General features: G+C 46.5%; 1 protein-coding gene across 1 annotated transcript in view; it reads left to right on the top strand.

The window, feature by feature from the left end:
* The window catches only part of CASD1 (CAS1 domain containing 1), a 239,267-nt gene that overhangs the window by 128,482 nt on the left and 85,241 nt on the right, over positions 1-25,544 (top strand). The window contains exons 10-11 of the mRNA XM_033931105.1: positions 4,826-4,915; positions 14,332-14,451. Of these exons, the coding sequence (XP_033786996.1) occupies positions 4,826-4,915; positions 14,332-14,451 (210 nt within the window). The remainder of the gene's footprint in view (positions 1-4,825; positions 4,916-14,331; positions 14,452-25,544) is intronic.

Genomic DNA, 25,544 nt, shown 5'->3' with positions numbered 1-25,544 from the left:
GTAGAGTGCTGCAGACGCTGCTGGAATTAGCAGGTTTGTCGGGACCGCAGGAAGGGGGCAGTAAGGGACTAAGGAAGCTGGCCAGACCGCGAGAAGGGAAACTGGGGTGGGGGAGAGGGGAGAAATGCTGCTGCACAGGGAAGTGGTGTGGGGGAAGGAAATGGATGGGGAGGGAATGCTGCTGCTGTGGAGATAGATAGATAGAAAGAAAGACAGACAGCGGGAGGAAGGAAGACAGAAAGAAAAGAAGAAAGACATAGGGGCAGGGAGAGACACAGAAAGATAGACAGACAAAGGGGGCCAGGGAGAGAGACAGAAAGAAAGACAGCGGGAGGGAGGGAGAGAGAGACAGAAATAAAGACAGACAGACATATATTCTAGCACACGTTAATGTAAGGGCTAAAATACTAGTTCACAAATAAAACAGTACTTGGTATATCCAAGCTGAATTCCAAGTAGCAGACATACTACTTTAAGATCACCGCAGATGTTCCAGTGTACTTTGTGTACTGAATATGCTTTAACAGTTCCATGTTTTCATATATTTCTTTCATGTGTGCAGCATAGACAATAGGTATCGATGGATAGGCATTGCCATTGTGTAACAAAACAGCCTTGAGGCTTAACACTGACGAATCAATAAAAAGATCCCACTCCTCTGGGTCATGGGTACAACCCAAAGCTGTGAACATTTCTCTGGTGGCTTCGGTACCAGAAGACTGTCATCACGAGGCACTAGTCTCATGGCTGAAGTAAGATTGGGGTATTCAATTGATTTCTTATTTTTACCAGAGAAACCAGATACATTTGAAGTAACAGTCTATCAAGTGATCCTTCTGTTCTCGCCATATCATTGGGATAGCAAATGGCATTGACTTCCAAGTACCTTAGAACCAAGTTCTAAGATCAGTGGCACATCATGCACAACAAGTGTGAGGAGCCCATGGCTTGTCTTGATCACCAATCTTGCAACCAAAGTACAACTCATATGTTTTCTTAACAAGTTGAGTCATGGTGCATCTTTGAGGCTTAAGTGTGTACTCGCCACAAATGTAGCAGAATGTATCACAACTGTTGTGACATCGGTGAAACATTTCTTCTGTCACAAATCGTCCTATAGCAATTAATAATTAACTGGCTTACTAATTAAGTTACTTACATAGACAATACTATGCCTTAAAGCATCAAAATACACCCAAACTGACAGACATGTAATGAAGATTATCCTTGTATGCGAACTGCTTTTATATTGCCTTTTCAGGCAGCATCCATCAATCCCATGTACAAGCATGCCCAGACTGCATCATTTCCATGGACGTTATGTATCCTGCCCTGAATGTTTGCCTGGACATGCCCACACTAGATCCAGCAAGGTATAACATGAGCAATAGACTTATATTAAGAATTAGGCTAAGAATTAATTGCATTAGCCTGAAAGTATAATGAGAAATTGTAAAAATGTACTTTTTTCTTAAAAGGGAACATGATAATGTAATTTTAAACATGATTTTTAAGATCAGCAGCCAAGAATCTGTAAGATACACTTGAAAGTGTCGAAGAAGCAAAAATTTTATTGTCCAGTGTAATTAGAAAATGGATGGTATAAAAAAAATAAAAATAAAAAAAAAATCAAAACTCAAATGGCAGCATGTGTGTTGATGTGTCCAATAACTCTTAGATGGCAACTCTAGCTGTAAAGTGCTAAGACTGATGCTGGGCAGACTTGTATGGTCTGTTTATCCTAGGATAAGAAGGCAGTATATTCTCATATGTGGGCGATGTCATCCACGGAACCCAGCACAGACAGTGCAAAAGTATGCTGTCACTTTAAACTTTTTGCAAGTCTCAAGACTGCCCATACCATGCATGTGCCAATGCCTTCCCATCTGATGGCTTTCGGGACCATCAGTTTGTTTTTCGTGGCACGTCACACTTGTATTTTTGTTCCCAATTCTTTTTTCCTCATTAGTTTATTTTATTTCATTTTAAGTCTTTTTTTTCTTTTAAAAACTTTAATTTTTTGCAAGGTTTGTTTTTTGGGCCTTAGGCCCACCCCAAGCCTTCCTTCATGCCGGGAGTATTGAACCATTTTTTAATTCATTTTTACTCAACCTTTGATCTCGCATCAGCAGTCTTTCCCTCTGTGAAAGCCTTCTAGTAGATTCAATCAGTGTAGTCAGTATAAAAGGACCATTTCAATCACTGATCCACATAATTGGTGCATTCAGTGTCTGGCCCTGACCACCATATAGACACTTATCAGCACTGCGCTCAACTTTGAAAGAGGTCACTGAAGGCTAGACAGCTCCAATTTGAAAAAATTTTCAGGACAACTTCGGGAGCATCGAGAATGTCCGTAACCTCTGACACAGACACACAAGTTCCATCTTCAGCATATAAGCCGGCATCGATATTGATGCTTCACTCAACATCTACATCATCCCTGTAGTATCAGTAAAAAGGCTAAAAAGCATAGGCATGCTTTCCCCTCCAAATATGCATCAGTGATTTCCCAGGCATCCACACCATTGTTGCATTCAAATCATCGACACATGGGAACAAGGTTGCCATCTTTGCTGGTAGTGTCTCCTAGAACGCATGCCTCTTCGAGGTCATCAATGTCTTGACAACTAGTACCATCTGCACCATCTCTACAGACGGCTACCACTGTATCGGAGCCTTCCCTTCAAGATCAAATCAGGGAGAAACTACAAAATGAGTTGGCGGGCATGTTGTAGTCTCACCCAGTTCAAACTACTGCAATGACACAACCGGTACCAGCCCAGCCCGAGCAATAAGATTGTTTGAAATGGGTCCTCAGCAGGCTGTTCAGAGTCACAAAATTTTCATATACTCAGCACTTTAGCCACTTTCTTCATAGGATCATATTTTCATATATTCTCATTCAGTTTTCCCAATTTTCCTAATCCTTACAACAATTTAATTTCCAATTTTCATATCTTTTTATATAACTGCACTTATCTCTGTTTAGGCCGTTGTAAGGATTGCCACTCCTGACTATGTTTCAGAATATTTTCTTTAGGGTCAAGGTTCCTCACTAGGCTTATATCTACGAAAAAAGAGGATTCCATTTTTATACTAATTCAATGATCAAGAGAGCTACAGATCAGTCATAAAACACTGCATTTACATCTCTCTACAGAGCCTTCACAACTGATTCTTTTGTAGCTGAAACATTCCTGTTTAGCAGCTTCAATCTCCTTGTTGTTCTTCTGAGTCTGACATCATTGCATTTTTTTTCCTTATGGGGTTCCTTTGGGTGCTGCTCTTGTCATATATTTGCAACCACTAGGGCAGGAGTGTCTATGTTTTTCAACAGTGGGCCACATGATCAGAAATCCTGTTACTGCACGATATATATTCATCAATGTGAATCTGTTCTGAAATTGTGAATTCATATCCACATGAAGAGTTATTTTAAAATAAGTTGTCTTAAGTTAAGAGGACAAGAAGGTATCTGTTCCTAGCCTACTACATAAAGACATAAGTGCTTATGGGCCTCATTTTCAAAACAGAAAGACATCCAAAAACAGCACTTGGGCGTTTTTATCGTCAAAATGTCCAAGTCACCATTTTCGAAACCAACTTTCTAGACATTTTGCTAAGCTTTTTATCTGAAGTGTGCTTAAATCTCAAAGCAGCATGTTGGAGGCATGTTATGGAATTTGGGTAGGCTTAGCACTTTGATGTTTGCAGCAGTAATCAAATGTTTGGGGCTAGACCTGTTTTGAAAACAAGTAAGGGCAAAAAAGGTGCTCAAACTGACCAGATGACTACTGGAGGAATGAATGCATGCCCCCCACTACCACCACACATACACAAGTACTCCTTCAGTGGTCCCTGGCCCCCTCCCACCCCCTAAAAATCTGATCGAAACAGTACATATCTGTCTCTGACAGCTGCAGATAGCATGGACAGTCCTAGTACAGCAGAAAGCAGTAGAGAATGACACAGGGCCAAATTTGTCCCCAAAGGAACTCAATTTCCCTGTCCTGACCCTGCAAGTTTTGTCCCTGTCCAGGCTCCATTCCTGTAAGTTCTGCCTTAACTGCACAAGCCTTGGACACTTATGATTTTAAAGTGTTTGAGGCTTGTACAGATGAGGACAGAGCTCACAGTAATGGGGCAGGGAAATGAATAGAACTCGCCAGAAGGGGGGGGCAGGAAAATGAGTTTCCATGGGGACGGAGAAAAAATTGTCCCCATGTCATTCTCTAGAAAGCAGGTATATGGAGTAGCCTGGTGGGCAGTGCAGTGGACTCCAGAGAAGGGGACCCAGGCCCATACCCCAACCTAACTAGTACAGTTGTAGGGGACAGTGTGAACTGACTAAAACCTGCCAAAAATGTACCGTACCTACATATAGGTGACAACTGCAGCCATAAAGGTCATACATACAATGTAAGGTGGTTCTAGTGAGATATGTACCTGGCACGCTTTATGTGAAATGCAGAGCAGTGTCCTCCTTTCTGCTCTGCTGGCATATCTGTGTGTCCAGTCTAGTATAGATGATGACTCTGCCTACATCCAAATGGCTTGGTTTTGGATATTTTGCATTTGGATGTTTTTTTTTTTTGTAAAAGAAAGCTCAAATCTTGACAAATATTTTGAGGATGTTTTTATTTTGACCGTTTTTACTTAAGCTGTGATTTGAGCTATTATGGAAGACGATTGATTTTTTTTTTAGGGGTCTTTTGTAAAACGTTCCTTTCCTTGGTTTTTCATTAAAGTTTATTTATGCTCCATGGGGAGAAATTATAGATGTGTTACATTCAGCATGTTTTATATTTTGCCTTTCCTATAGACTAAAGTGTTAAATCGCGAGCAGACAGATGAATGGAAAGGGTGGATGCAGCTTGTTATATTGATCTATCACATCTCTGGAGCCAGTACTGTAAGTAGAGCATGACTGGGACTGTTTTTTCAGAGCTGTAAAAGTAAGAAACATCATGGGCATTATCGTTCCAATCAAGCAGCTTATTATGATAAAGATTTCCGTCCATTATTGACTAAATCCACACCTTATGAACATTATAGAAAACTTTTGAACGATTTTCTTATTTCCAAATTCTTAGTTGACTAAATTTCTGTAAATCACATTATTCTTGTATTTTCCTATAGCATAATCTTTTGTTAACCGCATTGAACTAAGGGTTATGTGGTCTAGAAATTCGCTATTATGTTATGTTAGACCTGGCAGAAAGGGAGGGAAAGGAAAGGTGCTACACACTGGAGGGGAAGGTGAGATGGTGCATGGGGAGAGAGCATGTTGGATTGGGGGGTGGGAAGAGACAAGGACAGAGAGAGAAAGCATGCAGGTGGCAGAAAGTGTTGGACTCATGGAGAGAGCGAGATGGATGGGGAGGACAGAAAGGAGGAAAAGAGAAATATTACACTGGGGAAGGAGGGAGAGATGCTGGATGTTGGGTAGTTGAGAAAAGAAGAGATGGTGGATCTGGGGATGGTGGGGTCCATCGCTGCAGCTGCGGGGATGGAGATGAAAAAAGGGAAGATGCCAGACCTCCAGGGAACGGAAACGGAAGGGGAGGCCATAGATGAAAGATGGATGGGTAGCACAGAGAAAGAAGGAGACTCTGATCAGAAGACAACCAGAGCCTGGGACCAACATGATTTGAATAATAACCAGACAACAAAAGGTAGAAAAAATTAATTTATTTTCTATTTTGTGATTACAATATGTCAGATTTGAAATGTTATTCTGCCAGAGCTGGTGTTAGACCGCAAATATGAGCTAGGATTTAACAGAGAGAAAAAGTCTTTTTTTAGTTTGTTTATTTTGTTTATAGTGTGCATAGGAGAGGGCAAAAGAGGTGAAGCGGCTGTAAAATAAACCCACCAGGATGTTTGAAAAAAACACCCACTTAGGCAGGGAAATCGAATCGAAAAATCGATTTAATAAACTGAATTGAATTGAAATTTTTTTCCTTAATCAGGCAGCACTAGTGGCTGGAATGCCTTTCTGCCAAGTGTTCAGAAATCTATGGCACAAAGTTTAATATATGTCTATCCCAAGTCCACTCACATATAGATCAATTTCATCAGTTGGACTTGAACATATAAAGAATCCTGTTACTTTTTAAAGGAAGCCTCAGCCTCACCACTCCACTGCTGTGTTAATTCATACTTGCGGGAAGAATAACATGGCACTTCATCATTGGCTGCCCATGTGTGTTATTCCACCAAATTAGTGCTATTATATTAATCTCTGCGTTATGTATATCTCTTAAAATATAATTTTTTCTATTAAAAGTTGTCTATGTACTTAGCTTTTCCATCAGCCAACGCCTGGGAGTCTGACCCGACATGACATGTTTTGCACCCAACAGTGCTGTATCAAGAGTCTCCCGAGGACACGTGTGTCATCCAAGTGTGGCAGTCACTGAGTTATCAGCATCTGTGGCTTAGGGCATTGTGGGAAAAAGGAGTTATCCCAGGACAAGCAGGCAGCATATTCTCATGTATGGGTGACGTCACCGACGGAGCCCCTGTATGGGCCACTTTAAAAGTACATCGCCACTTTAAGATCTTAGAAAGTTTGCCATAGCCCGAACCGCGCATGCACGAGTGCCTTCCCGCCCAATGTAGGGAGCAAGGTCCCTCAGTTTCTTAGTTTTCGCGGAGCTAAGAAGTCGCATTTTTATCGGCTGTTGAAAATTTTTTTGTTTCGCTGCCTTCCCACTCTCGCAGCTTCTGACTGTTCAGTCAGTTCTCTTTTCTTTTCCGTTTTAGTTTTAAAAAAACCAAAAAAAAAAACCTCCCAACAACTAAAAAAGAGTTTATAGTTACTTTTGTGGTGGGCTTGGGTTCAGCGAGCCCTTATGGATCGCTTAGAGTTCGTTTTTCCTATGGCTGTCTTACTGTTACTGTCCCTCCCACTGATAGTTCTCAACATGGGCAGTCGCTGTGCTCGGGCACTTGTGGTCACCACCATCCACCGCTGCTTCTTGCAGTGTCTGGCCCTCAACCTTGCCGATTTCTGCTTCCTCTGCTCTTTTCTTCAGCAGCGCATTCCCACTCCACTTTAGCAGCAGCTCCTGCTCCGCGCCGTCGGGAATCCGGCGCCCACCGCATTTCCGACACTGACCGTACTAATCAAGCCCGCACCAACCACATGGGTGCTGAGAGTGGATCTCCCTATGCTGTCTGCGGTGTCGCACCTCACAGTGAGTAAGCTGGCTGCCAACCTTTACCCTCCTCCCTCTGGGCTTCCAGTCATAGTAGCAGTGAGTCTAGTCCTGCCAACCTCTAACATCCCCAACTATAGTTCCGCTCCAGTATCGAAGAGTGCCTCATTACCGGCATTCTCATCTCCGGAGCTTAGAGCGGTGCCAAAGGTACTGGCTAAAAGGCCAACACTACTGGTGCTTTTCTCTAATGCAGCGAATAACAGAATTGCTGCAAGAGGACTCACGGGAGGAATTTCGGCTGCTTATACTGACTCCCATGTTGACATCTACTCTCGGTGCCGGTTCAGTCTGAGCCTTTGACTCCGATTGTCCCTACCCAGGAGTCTTCAGTAGCAGTACCAATTCTGGTACGGGAACCGACATCGATGACCTCCCATCACTGATACTCTTCTTTACAGATATCACCAGAGACCATTCGGTGCAGTCTACCAAGGCTCTCCGCAAGTCAAAGCATTTGGAACCTTCGGTACCGTCTGTTCGACACCGTCCCATACTGCTAGAGATTCAGATCTCTAGGGGGTTTCTGAACAGGAACTTTTGCTCTCCGATGCTGAAAGAAACAAACTTCTGATAACCAGCCAACATGGTTTCTGCAAGGGGAGATCATGCCTAACGAACTTATTGCACTTCTTCAAAGGAATTAACAAACGGATGGGCAAAGGAGACCCCATAGACATCATATATCTAGATTTCCAAAAAGCCTTTGACAAGGTGCCCCATGAATACCTACTCCGGAAACTGAAGAACCATGGGGTGGAAGGAGACGTACATAGATGGATCAGAAACTGGTTGGCGGAAGGGTAGGAGTGAAGGGCCACTACTCGGACTGGAGGAGGGTCACGAGTGGGGTCCCGCAGGGCTCGGTGCTCGGGCCGCTGCTATTTAATATATTCATAAATGATCTAGAAACAAGGACGAAATGTGAGATAATAAAATTTGCGGACGACACCAAACTATTTAGTGGAGCTCGGACTAAAGAGGACTGCGAAGAATTGCAAAGGGACTTGAACAAACTAGGGGAATGGGCGACGAGATGGCATGTGAAGTTCAAGGTTGAGAAATGTAAAGTATTACATGTGGGAAACAGAAACCCGAGGTACAACTATACGATGGGAGGGATGTTATTAAATGAGAGTACCCAAGAAAGGGACTTGGGGGGTAATGGTGGACATGACAATGAAGCCGACGGCACAGTGCGCAGCGGCCGCTAAGAAGGCAAACAGAATGCTAGGCATAATCAAGAAAGGTATTACAATCAGAATGAAAGAAGTTATCCTGCCATTGTATCGGGCGATGGTGCGAACGCAACTGGAGTACTGCGTCCAATATTGGTCGCCGTACCTTAAGAAGGACATGGTGTTACTCGAGAGGGTTCAGAGGAGAGCGACGCGTCTGATAAAGGGGATGGAAAACCTTTCATTCGCTGAGAGATTGGAGAAACTGGGTCTCTTTTCCCTGGAGAAGAGGAGACTTAGAGGGGATATGATAGAGACTTACAAGATCATGAAAGGCAGAGAGAGAGTAGAGAGGGACAGATTCTTTAAACTTTTGAATAATAAAAGAACAAGAGGGCATTCAGAAAAGTTGAAAGGGGACAGATTCAAAACAAATGCTAGGAAGTTCTTCTTTACCCAACATGTGGTGGACACCTGGAATGCGCTTCCAGAGAGCGTAATAGGCCAGAGTACGGTACTGGGGTTCAAGAAAGGATTGGACAATTTCCTGCTGGAAAAGGGGATAGAGGGGTATAAATAGAGGATTACTGCACAGGTCCTGGACCTGTTGGGCCGCTGCTTGAGCGGACTGCTGGGCATGATGGACCTCAGGTCTGACCCAGCAGAGGCATTGCTTATGTTCTTATGTTCCTTCAGGGGGTAATTCTACTCGATTTTCTTCTCAGGCAGCTCCTTTACTACATTATCCAGGAGATGTCTGGATGTCTTTATCCATTCATTTAGAGGCAGATTCAAAAACATCTAATCAATTTTTTAGATGCTTTAGTTTCTGATCAGAAGCCACATAAAGCAGTGAAAGGTCTAATAGACTTTCAGGGCGACCCACTCTGTCTCAAGCACCAAATCTTTAATACAAAATATAATATGTGAAGGAGGGATCCTCAGTGTGAAGGATAAGCGAAGGGAGAAAATTCTCCAGTGCTTTACACACACTAGTAAAGATATAATAACCTCCACCTGCACACCATTACTGTACCCCTCTGGTGTGCTCAAATTAATCACAAATCAGTGAATGAAATAATTAAGTGATATAAATTAATCACAAAACTACAGTGCTAAAATAAACCTCATGCACAAATACAGGATATCTGGGGCAGTACTTGGAAAGACCTCCCAGGAAAGGGACTTGGGAGTTCTGATCGACAAGTCGATGAAGCCGTCCGCGCAATGTGCGGCGGCGGCGAAAAGGGCGAACAGAATGCTAGGAATAATAAAGAAGGGGATCACAAACAGATCAGAGAATGTTATCATACCGCTGTACCGGGCCATGGTGCGCCCTCACCTGGAGTACTGCGTTAAGCACTGGTCGCCGTACATAAAGAAGGATATGGTACTACTCAAAAGAGTCCAGAGAAGAGCGACTAAGATGGTTAAGGGGTTGGAGGAGCTGCTGCACAGTGAAAGATTAGAGAAACTGGGCCTCTTCTCCTTCGAACAGAGGAGATTGAGAGGGGACATGATCGAAACATTCAAGGTACTGAAGGGGATAGACTTAGTAGATAATGACAGGTTGTTCACCCTCTCCAAGGTAGGGAGAACAAGAGGGCACTCTCTAAAGTTGAAAGGGGATAGATTCCATATAAATGTAAGGAAGTTCTTCTTCACCCAGAGAGTGGTAGAAAACTGGAATGCTCTTCCAGAATCTGTCATAGGGGAAACACCCTCCATGGATTCAAGACAAAGTTAGACAAGATCCTTCTGAACCGGAACGTGCTCAGGTAGGGCTAGTCTCAATTAGGGCACTGATCTTTGATCAGAGGGCCGCCACGTGAGCAGACTTCTGGGCACAATGGACCACTGGTCTGACCCAGCGGCAGCAATTCTTATGTTTTTATGTTCTTAAAAGGGGTCTATAGGGCTCTCAAAATTCCATCTTTTCGCATGGAGACAGTGCAGTCTGTCATTCTAAAGGTTCAGCTGGGGGAGTATCTGACTTCTAATGATCTGACGGAGGCCTACTTGCATGTTTCGATTCAGGCCTCCCATCAGCACTTCCTTCACTTTGTGATCTTGGGTTAGCACTATCAGTTCTGTGCGCTTCTTTTTGATCTGGCCACGGCTCCATGATTATGGTGGTGGTCGCGGCGGCCATGCGGACAGAGGGCATTCTGATGCATCCCTTACTGGATGACTGGTTGATTCGAGTGAAGTTGTCTCAGGAGAGCACCAGGGTTACGGCTCGAGTGGTGGAGTTTCTGTGGTCGCTGGGATGGGTGGTCAAACTTTCAGTAGTAGACGTCGCCAGGTGTGAACTTGAAATTCTGAAACGGGTCTTCCACGCTGGGCCTTGCCTGCAACTGTGGACCGTGCCCCGGTGCCTCGCAGGTGAAGACCGAGCAGAAGTATTCATTCAGTTGTTCTGCTTTATCGGAATCTGATTCTGCGCAGTTCCCATCTGGTTTTCTAAGGCGAACTATCCCGTCTGTGTTCTTTTTCCTATCACTAATATACCTGAAGAAGGATTTGTCCGCTTTCTTCATGTTCTTTGCCAGAGTCTCTTCCACTCGAAGTTTGGCCTCCCTGACTGCCGTTTTGACCGCTGCAGACCTCGCCCTATGTTCTAGTTTAGCTTCCCTAGTCTCCGTTCGTTTGTAGGAAATAAATGCTTTTTTCTTCTCCTTGACGATGTGCGAGATTTCTGCTGAGTACCATTGGGGTTTGTTGTTTCTCCGCCGTTTGTGTACTGATTTAATGTAGAGGCTTGTCACTTCATGTATGGTAGATTTCAGGGATGACCACATAGCTTCCACATCATTGGTCGTAGCTTGGTTCTGCAATGTCCGGTGGATGAAATCTCCCATGCGTTCGAAGTCAGTGCCTCGGAAGTTGAGTACTTTTGTTTTCGTGTTTGATCTAGGGAAACCTTTCCTGAGGTAGAACCACACCATGTTGTGGTCGCTGGAGGCTAGCGTATCTCCTACCGAGACCTTCGAGACGCTATCCCTGTTGGTGAGTACCAGGTCCAGGATCGCCTGTGCCCTAGTGGGTTCCAGTACCATTTGTTTGAGTCGTGCTCTCTTTATGGATGTTAACAGTCTCCTGCTGCTGCTGGTTGTTGCTGAGTATGAGTTCCAATCTGCGTCAGGCATGTTGAAGTCCCCTAGCAGAACAGCGTCTCCCCGTAGAGTGATATTCTCTATGTCTTCAATTAATTTGGAGTCTTTGTCTTCCAGTTGTCTTGGAGGTCTATATACTACACCAAGATACAGGCATTTTTCCCTGCCTCTGGCCAGGTTCACCCAGAGGGATTCCCCGGTGTACTTGACATCTGTGATTCTGGTAGTTTTGATGTATAGTGCCACCCCTCCCCCTGACTTTCCCTCTCTGTCCTGACGAAATAAGTTGTATCCCGGTATAGCCATATCCCACCCATAAGGGTCTGTGAATCAAGTTTCGGATATTGCCACCACGTCAAGGTCGGCATTCATTATTTCGGTCTCTAATTCTAGAATCTTATTGCCTAAACTGTGTGCATTAACATACATAGCCCTCCATACCCCGTGATTGCTAAGTCCCTGTGGGGAGTTTCCCACCTGGGGTAGTGTGACTCCTAGAGAATTGTTTGCAATGGGGGCACTTACTTTGGACTTAGAATCGGAGTTTTGACTCACTTCGTCAGGATCGTTCCTTACTGCACTTGTATCTGAGTGGGTACCCTCCCCCGACTTACCTAGTTTAAAGCCCTACGAAGCAGGCGGGCTAGTCGGTGTCCAAAGACGTGCTTACCCCTGCTGGTCAGATGGAGTCCGTCTGGTCCTTGCAACGCCTCTCCATGGTTCAGGAATCCGAAGTTCATTTCCCGGCACCAACCTTGAAGCCACTCGTTAGTCCTCAGTATACGCTCATCCCTGGCACTTCCTTTGCCTCTAACTGGGAGGATCGAGGAGAAGACCACCTGCGCTCCTGTCTGCTTCAGCCTCTCACCCAGGGCTCCAAAGTCTCTAGTTATGTTCTCCAGGGTGTTCTTAACAGTGTCGTTTGTGCCAATGTGGATGAGGACCATGGGGAAATGATCTTGGGGCTTGAGAAGCCTATCAAGACAGGCGGTGACATCTCGGATCCTGGCTCCAGGCAGACAGCAAACCTCCCTTGACTGCATATCCGGTCTGCAGATTGGTCCCTTGGTGCCCCTCAGCATAGAGTCCCCAATGACTATTACTCTGCGCTTCTTTGGGGGGAGCCGATCAGTTGTCCCCGGAATTGGAGCCGTGCGCTGGACTACCTCCTGCTCCTTGTTGGCATCCTTCTACTCCTTGTCGACATCTTCTACCTGTAGGATCTGGAATCTGTTCCTCAGGGTGAGTTGTGGGGTGGATGTAAAGCTGCCCTGTTGGTGAGAAAAAGAAGAAGAGGGTGAAGAAATTGAAAGAGGGGGGTGGGATCTCCGGTGTTTACCCGTGGAGGAGGTCACCAGCTGCCAGGAGTCAGCGTCTCCAGCCATCTTCTGTACCCCAATTGTTGGTTTCAAAGCTGGTGATTTGGGTGTCTTGAGGGAGGACATGTCTTGGGCCAGCTCGGTGATTTGGGACACCTCCTGGACGACTCCGTCAATGTAGGCCTCATCCTCTTGGATGCTTCTTAGGCGTTTCACCTCCTCCCTGAGACTCCTAAGTTCCTGCATGATGTCTCCGTCTAGCTGGTCGACCTCCTCTGTCTGTGTAGAGACTGTGGAGAACGGGGGGGGGGGGGGCCAGGGGGATGATCTCGGTCTGCACGGAGACCTCTGTCCACAGTCCTGGGGTCCTCCTCCTTCTGTACGCATACCGTGGTCGCCCCCTGGGTCCCCCCAGTTACCGGACAGTTGGTCTTGATTGCAGACATGGCGCTTCTTGTTCTCCCTGCCATAACCAAGTTGTAGCTGAGGTCTGCCTGATAGTGAGTAAGTTATAGAGTTAGAAGAAATATCTGACTGTGAGTCAGAGTGAGAGGTTGAAAGATCAGAGAGAGAGTTTGAAAGATTAGGGTATTTGAGAGGGTGTCTGCCTGTGGGTTAGGGTGAAAGTTTAGAATAAAGTTTAAAGAATAGGGTAAAGATTAGGCTCTTCGCAAAGGCGCTCTCGCTAAGGCGAGCGCCTTTGCCGCTCGCCTTCACCGCGCACCGAACGGCTGCGCGCCGTTGGCTCGTCCCCTTTAATGGGGGGAGTTTGGCTGGTGACGTCGGGGGTGGGCGGTGTTAGTTCTCGCCTCTTCCCCTGCTAGCACCGCCTTCTCTGCTCCTCTCTCCGCTCCTTCCTGCTAGCACACTTTCTGCTCCGCTCACTGTTCTGCCATGTGCTCAGGACTTTTCTATCATGTGCTCAGGACTAGGCACAGTTCCTACAGTCTCCCTTCGGCTGGTAGCGTTATTGATGAAAATGGTATAAACACAAACTGATGCACAACTTAAAAACAGGTGACAGAACTCCAGTTACAAAATGCTTGTTGACCAGTGTCATTTGTAAATGGGTATCTACCAGAGCCTCTAATGTACTTCATTAATATAATTAAATGAAATAACTACTTCTGAAATTTATGGGGATATGCGGGGATGGAATGGATCTCAATGAGAACAGGTTTGATTTTTTTCCTTATGCAGTTCTCTACTCTGCAGCTCCAGTCAAGCTGCTCGCTGCCATAGGTTTCTGCCAACAAAACCTAGGTTCTAGGTCCAATTTTTTTAGTTGCTATGGTGACCTGGCACCTGGGGTTTGTCAATCCCTGTATTAGATATTCTGAAACATTTTAGATTGGCACCAGAGAACACCAGCCAGATTGAAAGGGATTACACTTGTTGGCAAACATATCAGTTATGTTTATTTATGCAGTTATGTTTATGCATCTTCAGCTGGACCATGTGTGAAAAGTAAAATCTGTTCTTCTTTTAATAGTTTTTGCCCGTGTACATGCATATCAGGGTCTTGGTTGCTGCATACCTCTTCCAGACAGGATATGGTCACTTCTCATTCTTTTGGATTAAAGGAGACTTTGGAATCTACCGCTTATGTCAGGTATAATATTTCAAAGGCTTTTTCTTGTCATATTTTGTTAACTATTTAGTAGCCCACAGCCTGCCTCAGAAAATCCAGATAGAATTTTGATAAGGATTAAATAACTCTTTAGGTTGTAGTAAATAAAAACTGAATTTGGTTACCAAATTTCATTTTGAAGCTGGAAGGATAGTCTGAAACCTAGAAATATAGTGCCTTTCAAAAGTCTTTACAGGCTTGTACCTTTTTTTTTACTTTTTATTTATTAAAAATTTCAAATAATTGTACAAGCAATACATTTACTTTAATAGAAAATAGGATAACATCTTATTAAAAATAATAATAACAGTTTATATACCGCAAGGCCGTAAAGTTCTATGTGGTTTACAATAGTTAAAAATACAACAAATTGAATAAAATTAAAAAGGTAAAAGCCAATAACTAAAAAAACCCTAAAAAAAATCTGATTATTGCATGATAAAATTCTACAAATCAGCTAAGTACTTCAAAAACAGATATGTTTTTAGATGTCTCCTAAATTCCCCATAAGTATCAGTAAGCAGAAACAATTATTCTAGATCTTTGCCCCATAATGCTGCCTGATATGAAAAAAGATATTGATGATGTTTTTAAGTTTACATTATCCCAGGACAAGCAGGCAGGTATTCTCACTAGTGGGTGATGTCATCCGACAGAGCCCCAATACGGACGTCTCACAAGCATGTCTTGCTTGAAGAAACTTAGAAGTTTCGAGATGCCCGCACCGCGCATGCGCCAGTGCCTTCCCGCCCGATGGTCCGGGCGTGTCTCCTCAGTTCTTTTCTTTCCGCGGAGCTGAGAAGTTTTACTTCAATTCTGCGCTGACTGAATTCCCGTTTTTGCCTTCTAATTGCCGCGATTTTGGGTTTATTTTACTCTTTATCGTGTATTTTCTTTCTTTTATTCTTTAAAAAAAAAAAAAAATTTTTCTTCCGGCGAGTCGGCCGGGTCGGCCACGTGGCTCAGGCCCAGCTCCTTTGATCTTGCGGTAGAGCTTTTTCGGCCTATGTCCCGGCCAATCACCGGTTTTAAAAAGTGTAGCAAGTGCCAGCGCGCGATTTCGTTGACGGACCCGCATCGACGCTGCTTGCAGTGTCTAGGGCCAGAACATTTCCCGAAATCGTGCCGGCCTTGTTCCACTCTTACAGCGCGGGCGTTTAAGCGGCGCTGTCTGTTGTGGGAGTCGATGTTTAAGATGGAAGCTGCTAAAGAACCTTCGGCTTCGACGTCATCGGCCGCTTCGCCTGTCCATGCGAAGCCAGCTGCTGCTCCCGCTACTCCGGGCCTTCTGAAGCCGGCTTCGTTTACTCCGGTTTCGGCCCCGAGTTCGGCGCCGGTGCCTGTCCCCGTCTCCTCGACTCAGGTACTGCCTTCCACTATCCCACCTGTGGTCATTAAGGTGCCGAAAGCTTCCAAGCAGAAGCACTCGACCACGAAGGAGCGCAAAGACCGTGCTGGGGGACCCCCTTTCAGTGCGGAACCCCCCATATCAGCTTCGCTTCGGTCCCTGCTTGAAGCTCAGTTTGTTGAGCTCATGCAAACTATGGGACCCAGGTTAATCGCCTCATAGAAACATAGAAACATAGAAATAGACGGCAGATAAGGGCCCACGGCCCATCCAGTCTGCCCACCTTAATGTCCCTCCCCTACCTTTGCCCTGTGAAGAGATCCCATGTGCCGATCCCATTTGGCCTTAAAATCAGGCACGCTGCTGGCCTCAATCACCTGTAGTGGAAGACTATTCCAGCGATCAACCATTCTTTCAGTGAAAAAGAATTTCCTGGTGTCACCTCGTAGTTTCCCGCCCCTGATTTTCAACGGATGCCCTCTTGTTGTCGTGGGACCCTTGAAAAAGAAGATATCTTCCTCCGCCTCGATGCGGCCCGTAAGATACTTGAACGTCTCGATCATGTCCCCCCTCTCTCTGCGCTCCTCGAGCGAGTATAGCTGTAATTTGTCAAGCCGTTTTTCGTATGGTAGATCCTTGAGTCCCGAGACCATCCGGGTGGCCTCCATCCAGAGTGACCTCCCGGTCCCAGGGAGCGGACCGCCTCCTCCTCGTCGATCGACCTCGTTGCTTGCCGAGGAGGAGCGGCGAAGGGCGGCAGGTCCCTCGAGGTGGGCTTCCATTAGCGACATGCCTCCTTTAGAGCCCATTATGCCTCCGCGCCAACAAAGCGCTATTCCCCCGATTGATAATCGAAGTCCTGGGCATAGTAAATCTCAGGAAGAGTTCTTCCGCACTCCATACCAGGCCTGGGCTGCATCACGTGAGGCGGCCTCCATCCCACCCCTTTGCTCTACTGCTTCCAGTCCTATTCATTCCCTGGAAGCTTCAGGGGACCATGCGAAGTATCGCCATTCTCGCTCTCCCTCCAGGCACCGGGAGGGGCATCGATCCAGGCACTCATCTCGGCACTCCTTGCACCATTCTGAGGTTTCGTCACAGAAGAAGCTGCCACGTCTGGGATACTCTTCCTCTGATTTGTCGCCCCCGGAGGGGCCGGAGTACGAGGAACCATCTACCTCTTATTCTCCTTGTCACTCCCAAGTCTCTATGGATCCTGAGGCTTCCACTTCATCCAGTCCGTCTCGGAGGCCGGTACTGGCAGACCAGTTGTCTTTTTCTTCCTTTCTCCGTCAAATGGCAGATGACTTGGATGTTACTTTGGACACTGGGTCTCGGTATTCGAAGGAGTATCTCGACACCATGCACTTGCCTCATCCTCCTGCTGAGTCTCTTCGGCTTCCTCTCCATAAATTGCTGGATCAGACATTTATGAGATGTTTTGAGACGCCGTACTCAATTCCTGCGGTCCCGAGCAAATTGGATGCAAGATATCGCATTGTCCATCACAAGGGGTTTGAGGGGGCTCAACTCTCCCATCAATCCCTGCTGGTCGAATCCTCCCTGAAGCGTTCTCATCCCTCCCAAGTCTATGCCTCTGTGCCACCGGGACGAGAGGGCAGAACAATGGATAAGTTCGGTAGAAGAATATACCAGAACTCGATGATGGCTTCGTGAGTTCTCAATTATAATTTCTTCTTTTCTTCATATTTGGAGTTCTTCTTGCCGGTGCTCCGAAAGTTTACTCCCTTCATCGATTCTCAGGCTCGATTCGAGTTCGAGGAAATGGTAGCCTCACTCTCCCAGCTGCGTCTTCAACTGATGCAATCCTCGTACGATGCCTTTGAACTCTCGGCACGTGCTGCCGCCTGCTCCGTGGCCATGCGTCGCTTGGCATGGCTTCGAACGATTGACATGGATCCGAACCTCCAGGACAGGCTTGCCAATGTGCCTTGTGCGGGTGCGGATCTGTTCGACGAGTCAATCGAGACTGTTACCAAAAAACTTTCAGACCATGAGAAGTCTTTCCAATCTATCCTTCGGCCTAAGCCAAAGCCTTAACAGTCTCGACCTTCTAGACCGCCCTTGATCTATCAGTGGCGCTACACTCCACGGCAGACTCCTGCTGCGAGGCAACCGGCGAAGAGACAGCCTCCCCAAAAGGCTCAGCAGAAACCCCAGACGCCGGCTGCACCGAAGGCTACTCAGCCGTTTTGACTCTATTCCAGGGAGCATAACCGACCTCGTTCTGCATCCTCCTGTTTTTCCCATCGGGGGTCGCCTCCACCATTTTTATCATCGATGGGAGGCTATTACCACCAACCTCTGGGTCCTTTCCATCGTAAGAGAAGGATATACTCTCTTCAATTCCATCGGGTCCCTCCGGACCACCCTCCAAGAGAGTATCCTTCCAACTTGACGCAGACCGCCCTTCTTCTTCAGGAAGCTCAGGCTTTGCTCCGGCTTCGGGCCGTCGAGCCGGTCCCGGTGGACTAGCACTACCGGGGTTTTTACTCCCGGTACTTTCTCGTCCCGAAGAAGACGGGCGACCTCCGTCCCATTCTAGACCTTCGGGTCCTCAACAAGTTCTTGGTCAAGGAGCGGTTTCGCATGCTGACCCTTGCTTCTCTATACCCCCTACTCGAGCAGAATGACTGGCTATGCTCTCTGGATCTCAAGGAGGCCTACACGCACATTCCCATTCATCCGGCCTCCCGCAAGTTCCTCAGATTTCGGGTGGGACATCTACATCTGCAGTATCGAGTGCTTCCATTCGGCCTGTCCTCGTCTCCCAGAGTCTTCACGAAGTGTCTGGTGGTGGTGGCCGCTGCACTTCGGAACAGGGGTCTTCAGGTGTTTCCCTACCTCGACGACTGGCTCATCAAGGCCCCGTCTGCCCCAGAGGTCATTTCGGCGACCTCGGCCACGATTTGCTTCCTGCAGAATTTGGGCTTCGAGATCAACTTCCCCAAATCTCATCTACAGCCTTCCCAGTCTCTCCCCTTCATCGGGGCGGTCCTGGACACCATTCAGCTTCGAGCATTCCTTCCTCCTCAGCGCCTGGATGCTCTTCTTCATCTCTGCCAGTCTGTGTCTTCTCGCCAGACCATCTCAGCGAGACACATGATGGTCCTCCTGGGCCACATGGCCTCTACAGTTCATGTGACGCCCTTTGCCAGACTCCATCTCAGGATTCCTCAGTGGACCCTGGCTTCTCAATGGACTCAGGTGTCCGACCCGTTGTCTCGACACATCGTAGTCACTCCTGCTCTTCGGCAGTCTCTACTTTGGTGGATGACCTCTTCGAATCTATCCAGAGGTTTGCTGTTTCACACTCTGCCCCACCAGAAGGTTCTCACAACCGATTCCTCGACCTATGCCTGGGGGGCTCATCTGGATGGGCTTCGCACTCAGGGATTCTGGACCGATGCGGACCGACTCCATCAGATCAATCTTCTAGAGCTCAGGGCCATCTTCTATGCTCTTCAAGCTTTTCAACATCTGCTTCACGACATGGTGGTCCTCATTCGCACAGACAACCAGGTCGCCATGTACTATGTAAACAAGCAAGGGGGCACGGGCTCGTCCTACCTCTGCCAGGAAGCTCTCAGAGTCTGGGATTGGGCGGTTCGCCACAACGCCTTCCTCAAAGCTGTCTACATTCAGGGGAAGGACAACGTCTTGGCGGACAACTTGAGTCGTCTCCTCCAGCCTCACGAATGGACCCTCCATTCCAACCTCCTTCATCAGATCTTTGCACAATGGAGGACGCCTCAGATAGACCTCTTTGCGGCCCCCCACAACTTCAAACTGCCTCAGTTTTGCTCCAGGATCTACACCCCTCTTCGCCTCGAGGCAGATGCCTTTCTACTGGATTGGGGGAATCGCTTCCTGTATGCGTTTCCTCCATTTCCTCTAATTCAAAAGACTCTGGTCAAGTTGAGATCCGACCGGGTCACCATGATTCTGATAGCTCCTCGGTGGCCCAGGCAACCTTGGTTCTCCCTTCTACTTCAACTCAGCAGCAGGGAGCCGGTCCTTCTTCCAGTGTTTCCTTCACTGCTTACTCAACATCAAGGATCACTACTTCATCCCAACCTGCAGTCTCTTCACCTGACAGCTTGGTTCCTCTCAACGTAACTCCTCACCAGTTTTCCCAGGCGGTGAGGGATGTCTTGGAGGCTTCCAGGAAGCCTGCTACTCGTCAATGCTACTCCCAGAAATGGACTAGATTTTCTTCCTGGTGTGTTTCCAATTCCAAGGAGCCTCAGCGAGCCTCCCTATCCTCTGTATTGGACTATCTTCTACACCTGTCTCAGTCTGGTCTCAAGTCTACATCTATTCGAGTCCACCTGAATGCTATTGCGGCTTTCCATCAGCCTCTACAAGGGAAACCTCTCTCTGCTCATCCTGTGGTTTCCAGATTTATGAAAGGACTTTTTCATGTCAACCCTCCTCTCAAACCTCCTCCAGTGGTTTGAGATCTCAATGTTGTCCTTTCTCTGCTTATGAAACCTCCTTTTGAGCCTCTCAACAAGGCTCCTCTTAAGTTTCTCACCTGGAAAGTGGTTTTTCTGGTGGCCCTCACATCTGCTCGCAGGGACAGTGAGCTTCAGGCCTTAGTGGCGGATCCACTTTTCACAGTGTTCCATCATGACAAGGTAGTCCTTCGCACTCATCCGAAATTCCTGCCTAAGGTGGTCTCTGAATTTCATCTCAACCAATCTATTGTACTTCCAGTGTTTTTTCCAAAGCCTCATTCTCATTCTGGAGAATCAGCTCTTCATACTCTGGACTGTAAACGTGCTTTGACTTTCTACCTGGATCGCACCAAACCACACAGAACTGCTCCTCAACTTTTCGTCTCCTTTGATCCAAACAAGTTGGGACGACCTGTATCGAAGCGCACCATCTCCAACTGGATGGCGGCTTGTATCTCTTTCTGCTATGCCCAGGCTGGATTATCCCTTCCCTGTAAGGTCACAGCCCATAAGGTCAGAGCAATGGCAACCTCTGTAGCCTTCCTCAGATCGACACCGATTGAGGAGATTTGTAAGGCTGCCACTTGGTCCTCGGTTCATACATTCACCTCTCATTATTGTCTGGATACTTTCTCCAGACGGGATGGACAGTTTGGCCAAACGGTATTACAAAATTTATTCTCCTAAGTTGCCAACTCTCCCACCATCCCATTGAGGTTAACTTGGAGGTCACCCACTAGTGAGAATACCTACCTGCTTGTCCTGGGATAAAGCAATGTTACTTACCGTAACAGTTGTTATCCAGGGACAGCAGGCAGCTATTCTCACGTCCCACCCACCTCCCCTGGGTTGGCTTCTCGGCTAGCTACCTGAACTGAGGAGACACGCCCGGACCATCGGGCGGGAAGGCACTGGCGCATGCGCGGTGCGGGCATCTCGAAACTTCTAAGTTTCTTCAAGCAAGACATGCTTGTGAGACGTCCGTATCGGGGCTCTGTTGGATGACATCACCCACTAGTGAGAATAGCTGCCTGCTGTCCCTGGATAACAACTGTTACGGTAAGTAACATTGCTTTCTCTAACTGGCAAAAAAACAAAATTCAGGTGTGAGCTTCTCTTATGTTTGTTGGTTGCAAAAGAGAACAGCTCAGTTATGTATTTAGGAGCTAAACCAAATAAAACCTTAAAACAAAAACAACCAAACTTATGGCTCCTTTTACTAATAGCGGTTTTAGCGCACACTAGATGCTAACACCAGCATTGAGCTGGCGTTAGTTCTTGGTGCGTAGCACGGGGGGCAGCGTGCGCTAAAACCGCTATCGCAGCTTAATAAAAGGAGCCCTTAAACTTCACACACACCTCCATCGGCAAACAGTGCAGCACTTGATAGGAAGGTGTTACATGATCGTATTTCTTCAACCTGAAAATTAACCTGACTGCTGCATTTTGCACCATTCGCAATCGTTGCATATTCTTCTGAGAAATTGCTAAGTAGGCAATATTGCAGTAATCAAGTTGACTTAATATAAGAGATTGTATCAAAATTCTAAATGATGAAACATCAAAATACAGTGGTACTTCGGTTTAAGAGTGCACCAGTTTGCGAGTGTTTTGCAAGACGAGTAAAACATTCGCAAACTTGGTGCCTCGTAAACCGAGCTTGCCTCGCTGTACGAGCGCCCCCCCCCCCGCGATCCGGCATCCCCCCCAGCGATCCGGCATCCCCCCCCACTCGCTTTGCCCCCCCCTCCACCGCGATCCTACTCCTCCCCCCCCAAGCAGTCAATGACACTTCCTTTACCCGACTTGGCACCAGTGCCGGTGCCCGAAGATCCTCCCTCTTCTGGCGTGGCCTGGGCTGGGCGGTGCATCAGAGATCCTCCTTCTTCTGGGCTGGGCTGGGCTGGACTGGCTTTGAGCATTTGTGCATGCTCAATGCCTTCTGGTCTCGCTCTCTCCGAAATTGAGAGTGAGACCAGAAGGCTTTGAGCATGCGCAAATGCTCAAAGCCAGTCCAGCCCAGCCCAGACCAGAAGAAGGAGGATCTCTGACACACCGCCCAGCCCAGGCCGCGCCAGAAGAGGGAGAATCTTCGGGCACCAGCACTGGTGCCAAGTCGGGTAAAGGAAGTGTCATTGACTGCTCAGGAGGGGGGAAGTAGGATCGCGGTGGAGGGGGGGGCAATGTGAGTGGGGGGAGGATGCCGGTTCGCAGGGGGGGGAGGCGGATCGCGGGGGGGGGAGGCGGATCGCGGGGAGGGGTTTGGAACAGCGTCGGATTCCTCAAGGGGGGATAGAATGGAGCAGCGCCGGTAGCCTTGGGGGGGGAGGAGGTGGAACCAATCAAAGCAGTTTCCCTTACTTCCTATGGGGAAACTTGCTTTGATATACGAGCAATTTGGTTTACGAGCATGCTTCTGTAACAAATTATGCTCGTAAACCAAGGTTCCACTGTACGCTCTAATGGACTGAAACTTCCAAAGAGTAAAGAAATCCTTTCTAACCAAAGAGTCCACCTGGTCCTTCATAGTCAAAGCTGATCCAGTATTATACCCAGAACCTTCATAGTAGATTGAATAGGATAGCTAAGTTTATTGATACACACTGATGTTTTAGTATCAAACGGGTGAGGTGAAGCTACAAAAAATTTCATTTTTTCTGAATTAAGCTTTAGTCTAAATTCAGTCTTCCATTGCTCTATCAAATTTAACACTTCTGTTGCCTTAGGAATGACTTCAGAGAGAGAGGTAGCAAATGGAATAATGATCATAAAATCATCTGCGTAACTAAATAACTTTATCCCCAGCTGGGACAATTGCACATCTAACGATGACATATAAACATTAAAAAGCAATAGGGATAATGGAGACCCCTGCGGAACACCAGAAGTACCAGAAAGATATTACTTGATAGGTGCGAGACACAAGAAAACCCCGAAACCAGTCCAACACCTCTCCTCTGATGGCAATAGCATCCAAGCATTGTAACAATTTCCCATGGTCCACTAAATCTAATGTAGAACTCATAACAAATTGCATGATCAAGGCATTAAGGCCCCTGCTGAACAAAGAACGCAAATTGTCCAAAATGGCTGCAGTTACTGAAAAGATGAAGGAATTTAGCCCCTTATTATGGAGTTCAAAATGTTTTACTAAATCAACAAAGGCCTATGAAGGTGACATTACTACTATGCCCAATCCAACGAGGTCTCCCACCAACTGAACAGGAAACTTAAGCAGAAACAATTTTAGTTGTACAGAGTCAAAAAAGTGGTGTACGTTTTGAACTCTTAGAATACACACAGAAGCATAGAGAAATACATAATGGTATTTACAGGTGAAGGCATTAACACAGCGGTAAAATTCACAGGAAAATTAAGACTGGTAAAACAACAATAATGTAAAGAAAACCAGCAATAATGCATAAGGCATAAAAGTCTATTCAGATGTATTTGTAGCACTCAGGATCACAGTCTCTGGATCAGAAATGGCAATTTGGCCAAAAGGGTAGATAGGTATTTCCAGTGCAATAGGTAAGACATTCTAGACAAGTGGGTTGTATCCCAATGGCTTTGTGCCATATACAGAAGGAATACACTCTGGATATTTCTGTGACTCTCCTGTACTTCACTGGGAGCCAACACCTTCAGTTTTTCCCTTCTGCGCTCATGCCTGAAGGAGTGTTTCTGCTCTGCTCTCCCTTTCTTATTTTATTTCAATGCTTTCATCTTTTTTTAGGTCTTCTTTATGCTTGGAGTGGTTTCTTCAGCTCTGCCTGCGTAGAGAAGATGCAGACTCCTGTCTGCAGCTGACAGGCCAATCCGTGATGGTACCTGTTGGTCAGCCTGCATTAGTTTCTGTGAAGCTCTGGGCTGTTCCCGCTTTTCTCTCAACCTCTGTTAAGCAAGGATTCGTGCACAGGCTATTAGGTGTCCTTTGGGGGCTCAGCGGAGTCTCACAGGGTACCAGCTGCGTTTTGATCTCTACCTGTCCAAGTAACATGACCATTGGTCTGCGAGGGTGGAGGTACGGTCATATAACCATGTCTGACTGGCAGCCTGAAGGTCAGCGTAGAGGAGGCATTTCCAGCATGAGGCAGTGATTTCTTCTTATCCAGCTACAGTGAGAGAGCAGAGGCAGGCTGCAGCACATTTCCAGTACAGGTCACAGTGAGTAAAGTTGTCACAGCCTGTGAGGTGATTCGGGTGGGGGGTTGTGGGGTCTGATTTTCACTGTTTTGGAAGTTTCTGCATGTTCCCTATGTTCTTCCACCTGAAAAAAAAATCCTAAAATTGCTGTTTTTAGATTTTGGCTTACTATGAATAATATTGCGATTTTGGCACAAATTTCTTAGTGGTGGCTATCTTGGATTTATAGTGATCTTTTATTCAGAAGTTCCCTTTACTTCCTAAACTGCATTTTTTGCCTCAATACTTATTGGGATGGGGTCTTTGGGCTCCTCTGCTCCAAATTCATGCCTGAAAATCTTCCATCAATCTTCCCTTGAAACAATCTACACTTATGCTGACGACATCCTTGTCCTTCTCAAGACAGACTCGAACCTTACCAACCTCTCTGAGAACATAACAGCCTGTATAACTAAACTCCAATCCTGGTCCCTCTCTGTTCAAATGAAACTGAACGAATCCAAAACGAAACTTCTCTGGCTCGGTCCAAAATTAGAACAGTTGCCCACCATCTTCACACTGCCCTCTGGTGCCATGCTGCAGCTTGAGTTCTCAAGCAAAGTTCTAGGCATCATCATCGACTCTTCTCTTTCCTTCAATGACCACCTCAACTCCCTGGTAAAATCATGCTTTTTCAGCCTCCACATGCTGAGGAAAGTGAGATCCTGCTTCCGCCAACAACACTTTGCCGTCCTTGTTCAATCCATCATCCTTTCCAAACTAGATTACTGCAATTCCATCTACCTTAGTCTAACAAAAAAGAGTCTTCATAGACTTCAACTAATTCAGAACACTGCGGCCAAGCTAATTTTCGCAAAACGTAAATTTGACCATGTCTCTCCACTTTTGTCCAAACTCCACTGGCTCCCAATAATCGTTCATTTTAAATGCTCCTGCCTAGCTTTTAAAATCCTACACTGCATCCTCCCTCCTCTAATGCCTCTATCTTGGAACTCACCGAATCCCGACAATACCAGGCCCACACAAAACTTAAACTTTCCTTCCCCTCTCTAAAAGGTATCCTCTATGCGGGAAAATTGGGAAAATCTCTCTTTTTCAGA

This window comes from Geotrypetes seraphini, chromosome 2 (genome assembly GCF_902459505.1).
Source record: "Geotrypetes seraphini chromosome 2, aGeoSer1.1, whole genome shotgun sequence".
Lineage (NCBI taxonomy): Eukaryota > Metazoa > Chordata > Amphibia > Gymnophiona > Dermophiidae > Geotrypetes > Geotrypetes seraphini.
Note: the sequence above shows the minus strand (reverse complement) of the source record. Positions and strands in the feature narration are given on the sequence as shown.